General features: G+C 39.0%; 1 protein-coding gene across 1 annotated transcript; it reads right to left on the reverse strand.

The window, feature by feature from the left end:
• Positions 1–6,927: 6,927 nt before the first annotated feature.
• Positions 6,928–14,004, reverse strand: arl8bb (ADP-ribosylation factor-like 8Bb). The gene is made up of 7 exons (XM_044349484.1): positions 13,775–14,004; positions 12,037–12,117; positions 11,770–11,843; positions 11,405–11,498; positions 10,879–10,946; positions 8,965–9,035; positions 6,928–8,844 (listed from the first exon to the last, which is right to left on the reverse strand). Exons 1-7 carry the CDS (start codon positions 13,895–13,897, stop codon positions 8,795–8,797), a joined length of 561 nt encoding a protein of 186 aa, XP_044205419.1. The 5' UTR covers positions 13,898–14,004; the 3' UTR covers positions 6,928–8,794.
• Positions 14,005–19,533: the final 5,529 nt, after the last annotated feature.

A 19,533-nucleotide genomic window follows, 5' to 3' on the forward strand; every position in this document is an offset into this window, starting at 1 on the left:
TAATGTTTCTGATAAGTTATGGAAGTATGAGCTGGAAGCGTGTGAATGTTTAAATGGCCCTGTCAGTGGCATCTGGTGTGTGTGATTAGGGCTGTTACTGAAAAATTATATTAAACTGTTTTGGTACAATTATTAACATATCAAAGTAATAGTTTGAGATTTTGGGATATACACTTATTTGCTTTCTTGCTGTGAGTTAGATGTGAAGATTGATACCACTCCAGCAGCCACAAGTGGTATCAATCTTCACGTTTAACTCTTGGCAAGAAAGCCAATAAGTGTATTATTCTAAATGACTAACTATTCCTTTAATATTTGTATCAGAAGGCATAAAACAGCACAAAAATTCCTCTGTGCTTGTGAAGTTTCAGCTGGTTTTGACTTTTAACTGGCATCAAAACTTCAGCCTCTACATTGAGCGCCTGCCTTTCGTATCCTAGGACACCAGGTTATTGTTTACCACCAAGCTCTATGAAGTGTCACCTTCAGAGCGGATTGTGCTCATTGTGGCCTGGCACAATGACTTGGAGTCGTACTCCACCAGAAATAGCAACTTGTCCTCATTTCGGAGTCAAATGCCAACAGCAAGGAAACAACATTCCTGTAAAACAATAGCATTCCAGTACTGCTTGCTTCTTTACGGAAGGACATGCATATGCTGTGCTAAAATGCTCTCTATAAGCAACCTTTAATCATGCTCTCAGAAATGCTTGTAACTTGGCAGCAGAGTTAGTGCGAAGGACATTCTAACTATGTCAAAGAATGTAATTCTTTCTTCAGCTGTGATTGCCATGCCTCATCTCCCTTCCTGTGTATCCAAACACTTTTCTTCGTCAGTTCTTGTTCAAACACTTCTTTAATTACACCATAACACATGGAGGTGGTTGGATAGGCAACCCTTCACACAAAACATGGCAACGGAATTAATGACTGGAAAGTTTGCTTTGGAAATGTCTCAACGACAACATGCTAAAGCAAAACTGCCACTTGGAAACCATTGCAGGCAAGTCAGTGAAATTAAAATGGACAATTCATTAAACTCTCACACAGAGAATACTGTGTGGAAAACATGAACGTGTTATAGGAAAGAAAAAAGGACGTCATAGTGAAACTCAGTATCTCGTATGTATTAGTAAGACTTCACTGCATACAGCACACTTCAATGTTTCTCTCTGCAGGCTGCCTGTAGCTAAAAGTGTGTATGTTCAGACAGGTGGTTGAAAGTTGCCAAAGTGCTATTTTTCTTATTCCTGTGACTGAGGTAGCTTATTCTACAGCTGTTTCTCATCAGCAAAACTTCAGCCTTCTTGCTGTTTAAAATGGAGCGCAAACCCACAGGGAAAACTGTTGCTTGTACTGTATGAGCAAGAGTAAATCATGTTGCTCAAGAGACAGAGCAGCGGATATTTCCCTCATGTAATATAAAAACGGATGAGAAGAAAAAAAAATTTAAACAAATGCAGTCAAGAGGATTAAGCCTGCAGAGGAGCAGCAGATCAGGGCCTGTCTCTCAAAATGACATCACACACTGGAGGCCTCTTCAGAAATTACTTTTCATCTGGAGCTATGCTAACTCCGTCTTTGCTGCACATGTGATGTGACGTGCAGTAAGGATGAATAAATGATCTCCCTGTGTCTGCCCTGACTCTGGGAAAGTTGCAAAAGGTGCCCTGGCAGGGGATCAGACCAAGGTAAAGGCTGTTCTTCCATCTGATTGGCCTCATGTTTTCTGCCAAGGCCAGCTACCTGTAGAGGAAAGGTTCTGCTGATATCAAAGGCAGGCTACCTGGTCTGAATCCAACTGTCACAGGTTCCCAGTTCATCTGGCCCAAGGGAACATCTGTCCCTCTCATTGAGCTGAGTCCAACATCTCATCAAGGCATTATTTAAAGGAGTGGGGGTGGTGGGATGAAAGTTATGAGGAATGAAGCGTAACCCTTTCTAGCAGACAGGCTCATCACTGAAAGGAAGACGAACATGAAAGTAAAATATTTTTTGTATGTCTCTTCTAAAAGTGCAAAACAAAACCTTGGACAGGAAATATCAAACTAAATCTTTCCCTACCTAAAACATCATTCTACACTGAGCCTTTAGGTTGCTACAATGTTTGCACTACATTATTTTGCCTCTATTGTTAATCACTTTTTCCAACATTCCCGCCTGCTGTGCACCATTTGTCCTGTCAGCCTCTCTATTCACAACCCACTGGGTTTTCATCCATTGTCAATCTACGAGCCACGGTGACTGGAAGATAAAGGACTCACAAGGACCCTGCAAAGTCCTCTTAACACACTCATACCTGATGCTGCACGCAAACAAAGAACAGCAGATTCCTCAAGCCTCCAACCAGGAAAGCTGCGAGCGCACAGTGAGGACATCCTTTGTAGTGATTTGGACAACATTTATCAGAAAAGTCACATTCCAGTGACATGTTTTTTTTCCCTTCTCATCACAATTGTTTTGTGTAGTTTAAAGACCTCCCACGGTCCAGTACGTACGTTAATGAATAATCCAGTCTGATTATGTAGAGCTTGAGGCTTGGCTTTAGAGATGGGTGAAGGGTTACAGGTACACTCATGAATCAAGTTACTTTACAAAACAAAAGAGACAAAAACGACTGTGTGCATGGACTAATGAATACACATGCAAACCAACATGTATGAACTGCTGCTTAATTAACAATATTGAAATGTTTCTGAATGAGTACAATGTATAGTGGACAAGAAATGTATTGACTTTACATTAAAGGAGTATAGGAAATTACACTTATTCACTGTCTTGCAGAGAGTTAAATGAGAAGATTGACATCACTCTGTCTGTCGATTAAATATGAAGCTACAGCCAGCAGCCAGTTAGCTTAGCTTAGCATAAAGACCATAAAATCCACATATCAGCGCAGTTAAAGCTCAGTAATTAACAAGTTACAGTATATCTTTTGCATTTAATCCATACAAAAACCAAAGTGTAAAAAATGTGTGGTATTATGGAGGGTTAGGTGCTGGACTATTTCTTGACCCAGCCGCAGTGGTTTCCATGATGTTGCCAGGCAACAAGAGGAGACTCCAGGAAGTTTAAAGTTGTGTATTAAACAAATGATATATAACATGTTTACAATCAAGGTGTAGAGGTGCTGCAGGTGGATTTTGTTGCCATCAGACAAGGTCAAGTTAGCTGTTTCCACCTGCTTCCAGTCTTAATGCTAAGCTAAGCTAACCGTTCGCTGGCAGTTGCTTTGTTTTTAACGGACAGATGCGAGAGTGGTATCGATCTTATCTTCTTATCTACTATAGAAACTGAATAAGCATATTTCCAAACAACAATATTTCTAGAACAATGTTCATGTGTAGCTACTGATAGGAGATGTGCAAAGGAATAGACACTATAGTATTAAAAACTGACCATACGCCAGCAAACAATTTTAAAGACTTACAAGTTCAGTTGTTCACGGCCATGGCATTACTATTCCCCACACATACCAAGTATACTCCCTTGTTCAAAGAATTACACTCCCTACATCAACTTTTCATTAAATATACATAAATCCAACATGGTTTAATAAAGTGGACTACAGTGAATCTGCCTTAAAATGCAGACTGATAAATACTCAATCTATATGTAAATATGAGGTACACTGGGAAAAAAAAATCAAAACGCAGGAAAAATGCATTAGCCGCCCTATTTGATCAGAGCCCCAGGAGCTGAAGTTATGGTTTTTAATGGAATCTGAGGAGGGGAGAGTGTCGGAGCCGAGGCAGGGAGGTGAGAGTATGAAAGCGTTCACAGGGGAGCTGGCTATCTGAGAGGACGCCGGATAACAGAATGGACCTGAAAGATTACTCTCACTGAGTGGAAATGGAATTATTGCATTTGGAGGTCTCAGCAGCTTTTCTGCACACCCACAATCACAAAAAAGAAGAGAAAGTCATGGTTTACCTGAAATAAAAAAATAACTTTCTTCTTTACCGCTCAAACAGTGGTGTTCTGTTATGGCTCGAAACTAAAGCAACGCCTATTGAAAACTTGAGTAGTGTAAAACATGAAAGATGGTTATGTTTGAGTTGTTTTCTACCCCTTTAAGATGTGGTGCTTGATTACTTTATCAAAAAACCCCACCATAATGGCCTTTTCCAATTCACAAAATCAATTGAAAAAAAACACAAACACAAAGATTAAAAATATGATAATTTACATATGAAACATTATGCTTATCTAAACTTTTTACTATTTTAAAAAGATCTGTTGATGTTCTAAAATGTTATAATTGGTCTTAAAAAGAACAAAAAATTAAAGAAATTTAAAAAATAAGACAATTTTCAAACAATTAATTTAAAAATCAAAATTACCAGCATTAACAAACGTGAATAAATGGCCAGGGTAAACCAGCTGAGATGAGGAATGTATTTGTCTACAGAGGCTTATTAAGCTGCGTGTGCATGTAACCATCTGTGTTTTACAGGGTGTAGAGCAGTAAAGGATGGTGATATGTGTCACGCAGTTCTGTCTTAATCATGTGACATTCCACACATAGTGATTAGTGCCAAATTATGGTCCACACAGGGACCTAAATGAGGTGTTTGCAGATGCCTGTCAATGCCGTGGCCACAAACCTCTAATCCCAAAACTATAATTTAAGAACTTTGGAACAACATATTTACGTCTCATAAAAGCAAGGCTGTTAGATCCCAGGACAAATTACCCCATAGTTAGCTCAGCTACAGACAGTGGTGCTCTGATGTCATCCCTGTCACATGAACAAAGAGGACTTACTGGCAAACAGTGGTAAATAAATATGTGATTGGCCTGGGCCACTGTGAAATCACATCTCAAATATGATTGCTGTTTATAGGTCTGTCCCATTTAGAAGGCAACTGTCTCACAGGTTTACTTGTCAGCCATTTGAATTCAAGTAAATTTATTATGTTGTTTTCATGTGGCATATTGATAAAAACTCTGCAGAAAACACAATGAGGAAAGAGAAATTCCTCTTGTGCTTCATTTGTGACGTCACAATGTCAGGCAGGCTGCATCCCCTTTGTAATTCTCTGCTGAATTTAAGATATCTTGCTGTTGAAAACTTACAGCCATACAGGCCCTGTAAATCAGACGTGAAATGACCTTCACCTCTAAAGCCACATGTTCTCAGCTTAAGGATTTAGTGAGATGCTCTGTGGGTTCACTGTACACGCTGTATATCGTAAACAGTAAGACCTGAAAGTCTAAATGCTGGGCTAAATATTATTACAGGCCTGTCTGATGATTAATGAAACAAAGAAAGAAAAAAAGGGGAGAGGAAGAAAATGGGAATGCTCCAGCCTTGAAAGGGATTGTACAGTAGTTATGCTACCAATGTACATGCTTCATAAACTCGAAAGCACACACACACATATATAAAATCACAAAGAGGTAAAGAAAAGTCAAATTTATCTGGTATTGGACAGGCATTTACCATTATCTCAAAAAAATCTTTTGTGACTTACACAGATAACAGTGTGACCTCTCCCTTGCACATTGTTGCACAGGTTTAGTAAAAGAAACAGATTGTGAGCTTGCATAAAGGTGTGATGTGTTTGCTCGTTACAGCGCTGTCAGACAGACGATTGAGTGAAAGTAAAGCGCAGGCTTCCTCCACTGAGTGTTGAGTGAGACTGTCCAGGGCTGTTTGCTGGAAAGACAGAAGTATAAGCAACAGCAGCTCCAATCTGGAACCGTTTCTGTGCATCATACAAGCAGGCATTTTACAGACAGGGAGCTGAGTGGATGCTTGCAATGTCAAACAGCTGTTTTATGTTGTAAGGTTCAAAATCAATTCAAAGCAAACACAAACTTGGACATTATTTGAACAACAACAGATTATAATACAGTGATATGTAGAAATGATTGTGATCACATCATTATGTGTAGCCCAACAGAGTTTGGACACTTAAAACATACAAACAGTGCAATTGTGACAGGTGGTAGGTGCAAAACATGTTGTATTACATAATGAGCACATTGGCAGTGGAGTGTAACTACATTAATGGTATTTCACGCCTTTGGGTCATCTCCATGACCTGCTCTACTACATAAATCCTTGTGGCAGGTTTGTAACCACTACTTAATCCCTTGCGGTCATTGCAATTGCAAACCACACACGCTCAAGGACCCACACGTACATCCATCTAGTTCCCATGCCGACACGCTTCGGTCTCCACTGAACCATGGAACTCATCAGATAACACCTAGATCTGTCCACACGTTCTAACTACTGCCCCAGCATACAATAAATGCCAGCAGCTGTTCATTAAATGCTGCGTTTAAGAAATGAGATTAATTAAGGTGTTCCTGCTTTAACAGCCAGGCCTGCTCTCTGATGGCTCTGTGCAGTTCCAGCTGTGAGAACACGGCTCACTTTATTGCCCCTTTGTTTGCAGCACACTCCCTGCGCTTATCTTAACCTTCTGTTTAGCAGAGTGTTATATTTCTATGCACAATAGCCATTTTTCTGCCAAGAAACACTGAAAGGTGTTAAACATGTATTATAGGATATGTAAGAACAAATGTTGCACAAAGTTGACTGCGCATGAGATTTTGAGAACCGAGGAAACTGGGGATCTCTCATTTGGGATCTATTGTGGGTGAAGGTGTTATGAGGTTTAAGTGAGAACTTGTGTAAGAATAAATTGAGGTGGGAGTCAAACAGCTCATATACACTTTGTGCAATTCTAAATACCTTTAAGATGACCTGCACAGAAACCAAGCCCTACAGTGATCACTATATAGGAAATGGAGAGCAGGCATGATGTCACATACACAAAAGAGAACTTTAGGTAAAACTTTGTTTACAGTCTGTTGAAACTTCACCACAATCAGTCAAAGTCCTCTGCTTCCACCTAGTGGCAAATAATTTAATAGACAACTACCCAAGAAATTTGGATGCCAGACTCGAAATCCTTAAAAATAAAAACAAATTTATTAGCAATCACAGGGAAAGAATGCATGACATCTACAGGAGCATTTGTTGGAATAAAAATGCTAACTTCTTATTTACAAAGTCTGCAATTGAATGTGAATAAGTTTAGCACATGCACATACAAATTGCAAATAGGCTATATTATTACACAGGTAACAAAGCTTTCCCCAATTACCCACACAGTCACCCACTTTTACAGCCCCTCACTGCTGCTGTGGTCCCAACAATCGACATTTAGGATTACGACAATCACCAAAAGACACAGAACCACATGTGAGATAACAGAGAGCGTGTGATGTATTTGTAGACAACAGTACGGTGAAATGCAGAAGTCGAAGCCATGTAGGCCTACATACTGTTGCAGAAGGGATAACTTACCCTGATCCGGGGACGCTTGCAATAAAACTTTGAATTGATTAAGATGCACTGGCCAAGCAAGGAGCAGATAAATATACATGATTGAAGCTAATGCAAAGCATCAATCCGAGAACAGTGGTCGAACCTGTGAGAAATCATTGTCTTGTCGCTGAAAGGAAATGACCAATCAATCAATATGTCGTTTTTGGAGGGCTGCTAAGGCTTTACAAATAGACATCAGGATTCAGACAAGGGTGTGACCAAGCATGGATGACATCAAGCATCCAACGCTTTGAACTAATGGACTGTCTTCTGTTCTCTGTAAGCTCAGCCATCATGACTAACACTGGTTTTCTGTTACCCGACCTGAACAAAGTAGGGATTACGAGAAAGATCCTTGGGCACACCCATACTGTGTTCAGACAATTTTTTAAAATCCTATAACAACCTGAGAACTGCAAACAGTTAGCCCACATTTCAAGCTACATAAAAAGTCACAGGCTACAAGAGAAATAGCATTCAAATTACCCATCGACCAAACAGAATGTAACATTTTCTCACTCGCCTCGCTCATCCATTACCTCATTCCTCATTTTTCATCATTAGTACAGTACTGTCTTTTCTCAGACATCAGAATGTGATTATGTGATTACAGAACATAAAATGAGATTGTCAAGAGATGTTAAGTGTAATCAAGGGGTTTATATCATGTCTGTACTGAGTGTTTTTTTTTCTAATAGTGAGTTAGAAGTCGCGTTGGGCAATAACTGTCTGATTGGAAAACTCACTCAGCCGAAGGCACTTAAAACTCTGCTGACCTATCTTAGGATTTTGCCTCAGACACAACAACTCACAGTCTTACCTTCTATTGATCCGTATGTGTAAACTTTAATTCAAGTCACTTATAGAATAGATACTTCCATACGCCAGCACACAAAATGCAGGCTACATTGCTAAGAGTTTATCAGGAATCGAAGGCATTAGCGCAAGCGACCATCATCATTTGGCAAATAACTGTTAAAAACTACAATCACGCAATGTCATGTAAACACCGAATGTTGACGGGCGACAGAATGGATCTTTGATTGTGGGATTAGAGGAGCTCCATCCAATATGTAGCCAGGGGAGCAGTACACTGCAACATCATTAGATTCCTGTGTCAAAGGGGAACAAAACCCATAAAGAAAAAACCTCCACGATGTGCACAGACACAGAGCATGTCTGTAATGACAGGCAATAAGGCATGATGGGTATGGACAATCCACCTTCTAGCGCAGTACTGGGACAACTTTTCAAGACTCCAGATAGTTGGGGTGGCGGTAGTGCTGTACAGGGGCTACACATCTATGGTAGTGTACGGGGTGGTGCAGGTGGTGACGGTAGTGAGCAGAGAGAGCTGGATTACTTCACAGAGGCAGTGGAAGGGATGACTGTCAAGGACCCATGACCATTAGGGGCTGAGGCCAGAGCTGCGACTGGGTTTCACTCTCAGCTTCTCCGTGACTTTGAATGCTGGATGAGCCACTGCAGTGTGATATCTGCAGGGGGGGGCGGGGAAACATTTATAACTACTACCACATCTGATTAATATATTACAAAACATTTGAGTCGGTAAGAGCAGTAAGATAAAAAGTCATTTCAACTGATCTGATCTTTACCTATGTTGTCTTTCTCTTTGCAGGACACAGAGTAGCAGCAGATCTCTCGGTCCTGAATGGCAGATAGGTTCCTGTGAAGGAAAGCAGTGAACATGAAATCTTTAAGTACAAATAAGAAGCTTGTGTCTAATAGCATTAACTCCTCCTGACAGCAATTACTACATTTTTAACGTTCGTTTCCAGTGTAAGTTTGAAAACTTCCAACTTATGACTATTCGCCCCTACACTGATTAAGTCTGAGGGACCTACAGTAACTTGAGGCTGTGTGTTTGCGCCCTCTAGTGGCTTGGCAGCTAAATTGTGTGCAGTGAACTATTGTCAGCACAAGTGAGCCCATTGACTCACACCGCAAGCCGACGGGCCTCCAGGTGTTTTCTCACAAAAAGACAGTAACTAGCAGCATGAAGGAGAGAATAAATCCAATGCACTAGGCTAGTTTACTGCACACCAACTTGTTTTTCTGATCCAAGTGAGTTTTAAAATACTAACTGTGAGGGAGAGCACACATTTTTTTAAGTGAGGAATGAGCTGAGAATGGAAGTAGCCAAGAAATGTTCAAGTGCGCCACATGGAAAAGTAATAAGCCTTGGATGGTGATTAAGTGGAGCATGTTTGTGCAAGGAAGAAAGTGTGCAACAATAAGTTAAGGTTAAATTGCACTGCATGTTTAATGGGGGCTTTTTTTGTATAACAGATTGGGGTCTATGAACAATAAATATGAGGTCCTGTATAATGCTCTAACGCTTTTCAATGAGGTGCTTGGCAGCTGTACTCATAATTGTCTAAAAGTCTAACTTACCGTTTCCCTGTGAGTGATAAATGGACTAATTTTACTGCAGTCCTGTGTAGACGTTTAGAGTACGGGTACTCATGAGTGAAATTTATGAGTCTATTATTTTGCTGCTAAACGGTGAGAATTTAGTTGTTAGATTGTTTAGTAAGTTGCCGGTATGAAACCCAGGAAGTGTTGCCCTGCAGTGTTTTTAATGCACTGTGCTTTTGATTCATGGTATAAGTAGTTAGCCTAATAGTCATATAAGGAACAGTTATGTGAATATGGATAGTAAGAATTGGTTTAGCAAGAAATTTACATTAAAAAAATGCATGCAATGTACATCTTGCATGCAGATCATAATGCAACAGGTGCCCCTCACAAAATACTGCTGCAGTTCCCTGGAACAGTTCTCCAGTTTCTCTGTAGCAACAGCGGACTGAGATGGGTTTTAAACTCTTAGTAAAGAAATGGTTAATGAAAAGTCAATCATAAGTTTGTTTTGCTTGTTGTAATTCTTCTGTTTTTGTTCGTCTGTTGCTTTGTTTGATTGTGTACAGTTGGTGCATGTGTTTTAACTGGTCTTGCCTGACTTGAATATCTAACATCTTACCCCCTTGGTTATCCTCGATAATTGAATTGTATGTCAGGACAGGGTGATTGCAGTCTTGTATGTACTTTTATTGTTGTCAAATAAATCTATCCATCTATCTAATTAACTGATGCCTACATTTCGTCCAACTATTTCGTTGAAATAAAAGGGAAATATCACTTTGAATGAATAATGAACACTTTTAAGCCTTTAAGCCAGATGCCTGTCCAACTAGTTTCCTCTTGCAACAGGTATGACTGTAGACATTAATAGGCTGCTAATAACACCTTCTACTCTTCTGGGAGGAGATTCCACAAGATTTATGTGTTTATGTGGACATACTGCTGACTTTTATAGCGTATAGTTAAATACTCATAATCTTTGAATCATCACTGAGAAAGACTAACATGACACAACTGAAACTGACTTATCATCCACTAGTGACAGAAAACTAACCATCAGGTTTTGCATACATTAGCTTTTGTCGGAAACCCAAGAAGCAATGTTTGTGGAGGATTATTAACAAAAATACAGCATCTGAGTGCCTCACATCTTTTCAATGAGCTGCTTCTCATCAAGTGCGTTGGGTAGGTCTCGTTTGTTGCCCAGTACTAGAACCTGAAAAAGAGAGAAAGAGCTGATCAATAACTCACAAGGCAATGTATCAGCATTATCGCACAGTGTGGTCAGACAATCTAAAGGATTTCTCTCAACCACGTGCTGCGCCCATCACAGAATCTTTACTGTTAGGACAAAATAAACCGCTTGTGTGTGGTGTCAAGTCAAAGCAGCTGGTAGCCTATCGAGTCAGCACGTCAAGCCCTGTCAAGTCAATTTAACTGTCAGTGTGGATATTGAAATGTCATTAAAAATCCTGGCATGGGTTCAAATGACCACTTAGTGTAAGGTCATCAAGCCTGAGTCAATGCAAGCCATTAGTTGCAGTGATTACTAATTATGAGTTTAATCACGGCTTGTGATTAGAGTCACTAGACCCTAAGAAATCACTGTCATGAACCAAGGTGTGGCTGTGACATCATGAGCTTTGGGTCCATAAATCACAAGTGGCCTCTTACGGGAATTCCTTGTAGTTGTGGTTTGTCTAAAAGGTTGTGCAGTTCATTTCTGGAAGCTTCTATCTTCTCTCGGTCTGCTGCATCCACCATGTAACTGCAAAGGGGAAAAAAAAAAAACTACTTACAATTTGGTAGCACCAAAATCAAATACACTTAACACATGAGATTTGTGAAACACTATATCTACAGAGGAGCATTTTGTAATGGCACTATTACACACAGAGATGATCAATATTAACATTTCAGTAAGAATTGTATTAAAATTTTATATATGATTTCAGTTTTGTTTTTCAGGTTTCCAGGGACCTCAGGAAAAACAAATAGCACATTTGTAGTCACAAAGGGCATCTGCTGTACAAACTTACACAATAGCATTGACTCCTCTACAGTAGCGCTCCCACATGCTTCTGAAGCGGGGCTGTCCACCTATGTCCCATATCTGAGGTGAAAAAGCACAAAATGAAAAATAAGCTAAACAAAACCTCTTGACATTTTGTACACTTAATAAAACCAACCATAGCACTATTACTGCTCTAGAGTGCAGAATATACAGCTGGCACTGGTCCAGTGTAAAACTGATTTCAGTTGAACAGTGAAAGCATCCAGCTGCATACCATTGCTTGTTGGCCTACCTTTATTGTCACATTGCCTTTAGTGACCTTCCGCATGTTGAAACCGACTGTGGGGATCATGTCTTCACTGAACTGGCCTGACTGTAGGAGACAAATGCAAGACAAAGGGCGTTATGTTAGTGAATACTGCATGTTACGTTGTTAAAAGACACACATCGACTGAAACATTAAGCGTTGAAATAGAATTACAAATACTGACATGTATCTAATCCACCTCTTCTCTTCCTTGCATTGTATGCAAGATCCTACATAATCTCTACAATCTGTGTACTTTACATTCTATATATTGTCAATGTCTCATAAAAATGTGTCACTGTGAATTTAAGGCAGCAGAGATTCATCTGATTCAGAAGTCACATGAAACACGTTGTGGATGTGAATCATTTCTGTGCAGGAGGTCACAATAAATTAATAAAATATGACTGCAAGAGTCATTTCTGGCTGCTTGAAGCCTTTAGCTGAATTTAAACATGTGCCCTTTTACTCCATGAGTCATGTTAAGATGATGCCATCTATTCATCAGCATACAGTACTCTGTAACCAAATATTCCACAAGCAAATCTTATTGAATAAGGTACCGCCTATCTTTAAACCAATTAAGAAACTGGAAGCATACAATATTTGAAAATATTCAAATATGCTATATCTTTATTATCCTTGGTTGTGTGACTCATATATGGCCTGGGCCCAGTCCAACAGCCTCCTAATGACTGTATCAGGAGCTTTGTTCTAACCTAGTTACAGATCACCTGACATGACCACAACAGAGCCGGAAAACTGTGTATTCTTGTGATCAATCTCAGCAAGGGAGGGGAGGGGAGGGGGGTGCTACAGTACTGTGGCCTACAACTTGACTTCTTCAGATTACGGTGTGGCCTATCGCCTAGAAACACAGACATAAACAAAAGTGAACTTCATAATATAACCTTTACCCTAAATGCAGGCCCTGCCAAGGCTGTAGCGGGGCATGCTAAGCAGGCAAGACATAACAGAAAACAGGCCCAACAAAAATGGCAAATATAAAATATTTTAACATTAACAGCTAGTTATGACAACGTGCCGAGTACAAAACCAGAACAGCCCAGTAACATTTCTGTTGGGAGGAACCACAGACAAAAGCCAGTTTCAATAACGTTACTGAACTCACTTACGTATGTTTGGTTTACAATAAAATATCTCCAGCAAATATATACAAATATAAATATAAATATATATATATATATGTGTGTGTGTGTGTGTGTGTGTGTGTGTGTGTGTCCGATCTCCTTTCTAGTTATATAGACAGCTGGCAGCCTGTGGCCACGGTGGCTCCAGGCCTCGTCCGCTTTACTGCACCCTAAATGACGTAGACAAGACAAGACTGTTTACCAATTTAACCAGTGTGGCCGGGTTGTCAACACATCGTTGATGTTGACACACCAGCAGCTATTTCAAAGCTCTTACAAGTCCGTTCACATGACCGATTTCCTAAGTAAGCGCACAGTCATACCAAGAACTTCGTCATTCTAGCTAGCATTACAAAATAACAGCAAATGTGTTATCAGTGTTGCTTCCGCACCAATGTGTGCATGTTTTAATGCACCAAATTATCCAGTCATGCCCCAGAATTTGGGAGAAAGAAACCTAGAAATGCGACGATGTCAACTTAATTTGAAACATATCCAAAGAAACCGTCCACAACCTCTCCCAGGTAGTAGCCTAGGCCCGCACTGACTGCGCTTGTTCGCTAGCTACTTACTGCAATCACATTGACGAATGTGGTTTTTCCGGAGTACTGAAGTCCCACTAATGTAAGCTCCATCTCCTCTTTCCAAAAGAGGGATCTGAACCAGTCCAAAAGCCTGTTTATGAGGGCCAGCATCTTGGATGACACAGTAGTCGCAGTCGCTGCGGCTGTCTGGATGTGAATTTGCTAGCAGTCTACACAGGAAGTAGCCAGCTGCTTTGTCATATCATGTGATCTGCAGGCAAAGTGTTGCTGCTTCTGCGCATGCTAGTTTAGGAGTGCACGAACATGTGCACGAGCCTAAAGACGCACGCAGTAAAAGCGGAGCCTGCAGAGAGGGGAAGGACCTGGCTGCAGGGTTTTCAGACCTGGGTGTTGACCGAAATCCAACTATTTGCCCCTCTCACAAGAGAAAATATTGTGTTTGATATTAACATTAAGGACATTATGAGTGATTTTTATTGTTGACATTGAACAGCCTGATACTCCTGGAGAAAATTTTCATCCAAGCATCCAGACGGAAGAAAATTATACCCAATGTTTCTGTTTTTAAAAGAGACCTTGTGGACAATCATCTCAGTGCTTAAAGACTAATGAAAACATGCAAAGTCTCTGTTCAGAGCTTATGAGGAACTGAAAACATTTCATGACCTCTAGAGCAACTATGGAAGAATGCAGTTATTATTATTATCATTCATTTGTTGTTTTTTGTATTTTTTTTTAAATTTCTGTTATTATATTATTATTTTATATAATTTATCTTTCTTATCTAATGTGCCTTGTATGTTAAGAGGTGTTTATTTTCGTCATGGTTTCTATGCCTTGATGTTCCTAAATGAATCATCTTCAATAAAAAATAAATAAATAAAACCTAGCTGCTGACAAGATTTCTTTTTTAAAAATTATATTTATATTTATTTATTATGTTTATTTAGAACAAAACCACATATGTATAATTTAAATTTTGAGTAGATTCAAAACAGCAAGGTTACATTAACAATAAATAAAAATAGATACATAAATAACAGTAAAAAAATAATAAGTACATGTACATAATAAAAATAAATATACTTAAGGCAAAGTATCTTTACATTCCAGTCAGCATCAAGTTTCAATTGGGTTTCATCACATAATTAAATATACCCATTGTACCATGAATCATTTATATTTTGAGACCCTCCCTATCAATAAATCACACAGGTGACCCATATGGTGGCAGAGATGATTAAATGAATACATTTTAAAAAAGCATTAAGTCTTGGTCAAAACACTGGAAATTGTGACATAATATGGCACATTTTTTGTATTGGCTGGTGTTTATCAGCTAATATTAGTAAAGAAGAAAAATAATTGTTAAATTCATTTCGACACCAAGTTAGTGAGGTTTTCTGATTTTTCTATTTACATGAATGACTGTGATATTTACCCATAATTATCATAACATTGACCATATTTCTTTGGAGAAGTTATCTTCGTATATCAGAATTTGGTGTGTGACATTTTGCATTTTAATACATAGCCAATTGTTCAGATTCTGCCAGAATTGTAATGTGACTGAACATGAATAGAAGAGATGTTCATGCTCTTGAAGACAGAAACAACAGCATGTGTCTCTTGTGTACTCATGAAAAAAAAACAACTTACATTTCTCTATAGTTGTATTATCACACTTCCTATCACTGATAGGCATTTGGCCAATTTGTAAATCTGGTAGTGGCTGCAGACAAGATGGAGTATGTCAACCATGATTAGGCTTGTTCAAGATAACTGTGCCTAGCCTGGAAAGCAGAAGGACGTGAAAAAGCTGCAGTCAAGATGAACAGTTTCCAACAGCCTTCCTAGAATACGCAGGAAGTCACACAAACATATACATTGTGTGATTCAAGAAAATGTTATCAGATCAGTCTGTTCGAGCAACATTAATAATCACTGTTTTAACTGTATTCTGTATGATCGTGTTTTTCTTATTAAAATTACAATATGAGGAACAATATGGGAAAACACCTCTGATGACCCCTCTTTGTCTCTGTAAATGTTTCAGAAGAATAGAGAAGGACTTGAATGGGTTTTAAGTAGAAAACTGAACCAAAACACAGTGGCTGATTTGTTACTGGCTAGGATGGGAATCTACAGAGCAGACAGAACATTTTGTCTCTGTGCTGCAGCACATTGGATTTGAAATATCATGTCAATGAGGTTAAGTGTTCTTTCTCTCAATGTGTTCTCATCCAGATTGGCTGACAAGTCTGTAGCTCTGTCATTGTCCTCCACTGTGGCCACTGACCTTTGGCTCTCTAACATGGTTATCAGCCTGATCCGTCCTGAATTGCTTATAAACATGATTTTGAACTGATGACATGATTCAGTGATCCTCTGCAGAAAATTACTCACTTGTTTGGGGTCTCAGAATCTACAACAATGAATTTTCATTAAAAAGTCTATTTGGCCTTCTGTTGATGCAGTTTATAAGAAGTCTGACAGGGAGTTACATAAGTAACATCACCATGTAGAATAAGATACTTATCTTAGTCTATGGATGACTGAATGTATCAGTAAAATTTTCACTGGCAACATATTTCATTTGTTTTCCAATAATATCCACTCTTGCAATACAATATCTACTTGTACCAACTAAAACAAACGTTTTTTATGTTTATGTTGTGTTTTTTTATGTTTACTGCTCTTGTTTAAGATTCAGGGAAGATGGTGGACTTGATCAAATACAGAAAATGTCAAAAGTAAATTTAAACACAAGATAGGACATGTAGCAAAACCACCATCTCTTCCTAACCAAAGTGCTTTTGTTGCCTTAATATAACCACGTGCAGGAATCAGGACACAAACACTGGTCTGGTGTTTAAGTCCTGAACTTTGTATGCACACGAACCACCTCGACCTCTGACCTACACCTGACATCAAGCACTGATCACATCAATTCAGAGTCAAAACAACTGATATATTAAACATATAGTACAGTATGTTTAAAAAGGGCCCTTAGGAAAGCACCCCAGAATACAGGAACCTGACAACGCCACTCTGGGAATTTCACCCAGACAATACCCAACAGATACACAAGCTCTTTGATAAAGAAAAGGAGCAGAGACAAGAGCTTCAAGTTTCAAAAATAGAATAAAGTTTAGATTTTAAAAGTCAAGAGTTATTTTAGTTAATAAAAGCTGAAATAAAGGCCAGGTTAAAATTTATTTATTACACAATATGTTATATAATTTTAAAACGTTACTACATTGCCGGATTACCAGTACAGGGGAGGGTGCCAGGGAAACCCACAGGAGGATGGGAGTGAAGGGGAGGTTCCAGGGTACTTCACCACCACCACCAGTATTGTGAGACACACACGCACACAATTGCTTACACTGACGCTGCAAGACAGTAAAAACACACGGGGGTTAGTGAGGCACAGCAAAATAACATGCAACAGAAAACCCAAGAAGCAGAGGGAAAACTTTCACCCAGTGACCAACCACCTGCGAGAGTATAGCAACCCAACCGTCCTCTTAGCTGGCAAAAAGCAAGAAACTCCAGCAATATAAAAAAATCTCCCCACTCTTTACTCACACGACAGTTGGTTTACAAGAACAAAACAAACAAAACAAAACAAAAAAAACAAACAAACAAAAACAACAAAGATAAAATGAAGTAAACCCCCTCCTTTACAATGTGCAACCCATACTCACACGCTACCACATTTTGACCAAAAATAAGCAGAAGTATATCAAAAAAACTAAAATAAAGAGGCCAGCAAGGCAAATCTTTCAAATAAGAATTTATCAAAATCAAATACAAACTACTGAAAGAAAAGATACCCAAAAGTAAGGAAATTAGGTGAAGAAACTAACTAAGGACAAAAACAGCAGTGGCAGCAGGGCTCCTCCTTCACCAAGTACAGCAAACTAGGTCATACAGGAAGCCAATACCATGTTCCTCGTGCCTTAGAGCTGCAAGTTACAGTGATTGAACAGCCAGCTCTTGTGTGGTCATCTGGCACACACACACACACACACGCACATAGGTATTCTGGTCTCTTCCTGTAAAGCTAATGCTACCTCCAGCTAGCTCCAGTCTGACTGCAAACAGTGCCTTAATCTGATGTTCATCACCCTCAACAGCAATACTGAGGTCAAGAAAGTGTGAGGCAAAAACCTCCCTCCTAGCCCCACACAGCTCCAAGTGTCACCTGTTAATTTACTGTGACATCAGCCCAACGTTGTGAGTGTATTCTGTAGGCTATTTGGGACAAGTAAATTTATGTGATTAAATACTAAGATGGTTAAGAGATGATCTGAGAGACATACTGAGAAAATAAAAATATATTTGTAAAGTTGATGAAATCAACAATGTGTTCAGCTGATAAAACCTTTTCACAAGGTGCTTTCAGAGCTCAACCCCTGTGAAGACAATCTGAAGGAAATTTGTGGAAAATTGCAAACATTAGACAGAAGCTGGACAGACTTTGTGTTCAATATCGCCTAATAAAAACAAAGCATCATTCAAATGGAGTGAAGTGAAACAGGCTGTATTGGTAAAATAATGGTATAAGCACTTGTGGATCCACTTTTCAAAATCTTGCAAAGATAGACCCACATTCCTCTTTTCTTTTCTTTTCTTTTCTTTTCTTTTCTTTTCTTTTTCTAGAGCAAACATTTTTTAGCCAAAATAAGCCTACACAATTATGAAAAACACAAAATCGTCAAGATCGCCCCACAAAGCAACAGAAATCTGTCATAAAATTTAAAAGTTTAGGATTGGTTCAATAAAATTAATAGTAAACTTTATTTATACAACATTTTTCAAGAACACAATTACACAAACATAAAACTAACTTAACACAATAAAACATAGAGAATAAATCACTAAAAGTTAACTACAAACTACAACTACAAAACTGGAAACATAATATCAAATAAGTCAAGTGTAGAAGGCCAGTATCAACAGCCTTTTTTCTGTTCAACATAAAATCTAAATATTCTAAGTATATGTTAGTATATTATAGCGTTATAGTGATAGCTAACTATCATATGATCATTGCTTTGGACACCTCAGATACTTCACACACAGGAAATTATTTGTTAATGGCAACAGTCCACTGTGTGTGTGTATGCGTGTGTGTGTGTGTGTGTGTGTGTGTGTGTGTGTGTGTGTGTGTCTGTGTGTGTGTGTGTGTGTGTGTGTGTGTGTGTGTGTGTGTGTGTGTGTGGCAGAATTCCGTAAAACTCTCATCTCTTAGTTGCATCACATTCTAGAATCATCTAGAATCAAGTCACAAAGCAAACAGCAAGAGCCAAGTTCAGAAGTGAGATGCATTTGGACTAAACAGGACCTGGTTATCATTTAGGAAGGAAAAAATGTCTAAGACATTTCTGCAGGATTATTGTCAAGGAAGTGAGGAGCATCTGCTGTAAAAATGGACAAGAGGGAATAACAGTAAAATGAGCATGTACCTGCTGTAAAAGTGGACAGGAGTTAACAACAGGGAAGTCAACATGATTCCTAAGGTTTTCAGTAACTTAAAACTTTTGTAATATTCATTTTGTGGGATCTTTTTATCAGCTGATGTTTGTTTAATTGACATGAGATGTAATCTCACAGGATGTGGGCACTGAGGCTCAAGTGTTTGAGTGCATCTTTAGTAGTTTTCAAAACATCACATTTATTCATGCTTATCTTGTTTTGTAGGTTGTTCTAGCCCCTCTCGCACATGCAGTCTATCCCTGAAATGTTGAAGAACATTTCCTGCATGGGTTCATGTGTGA

The sequence above is a fragment of the Thunnus albacares genome, chromosome 4 (assembly GCF_914725855.1).
Source record: "Thunnus albacares chromosome 4, fThuAlb1.1, whole genome shotgun sequence".
NCBI lineage: Eukaryota > Metazoa > Chordata > Actinopteri > Scombriformes > Scombridae > Thunnus > Thunnus albacares.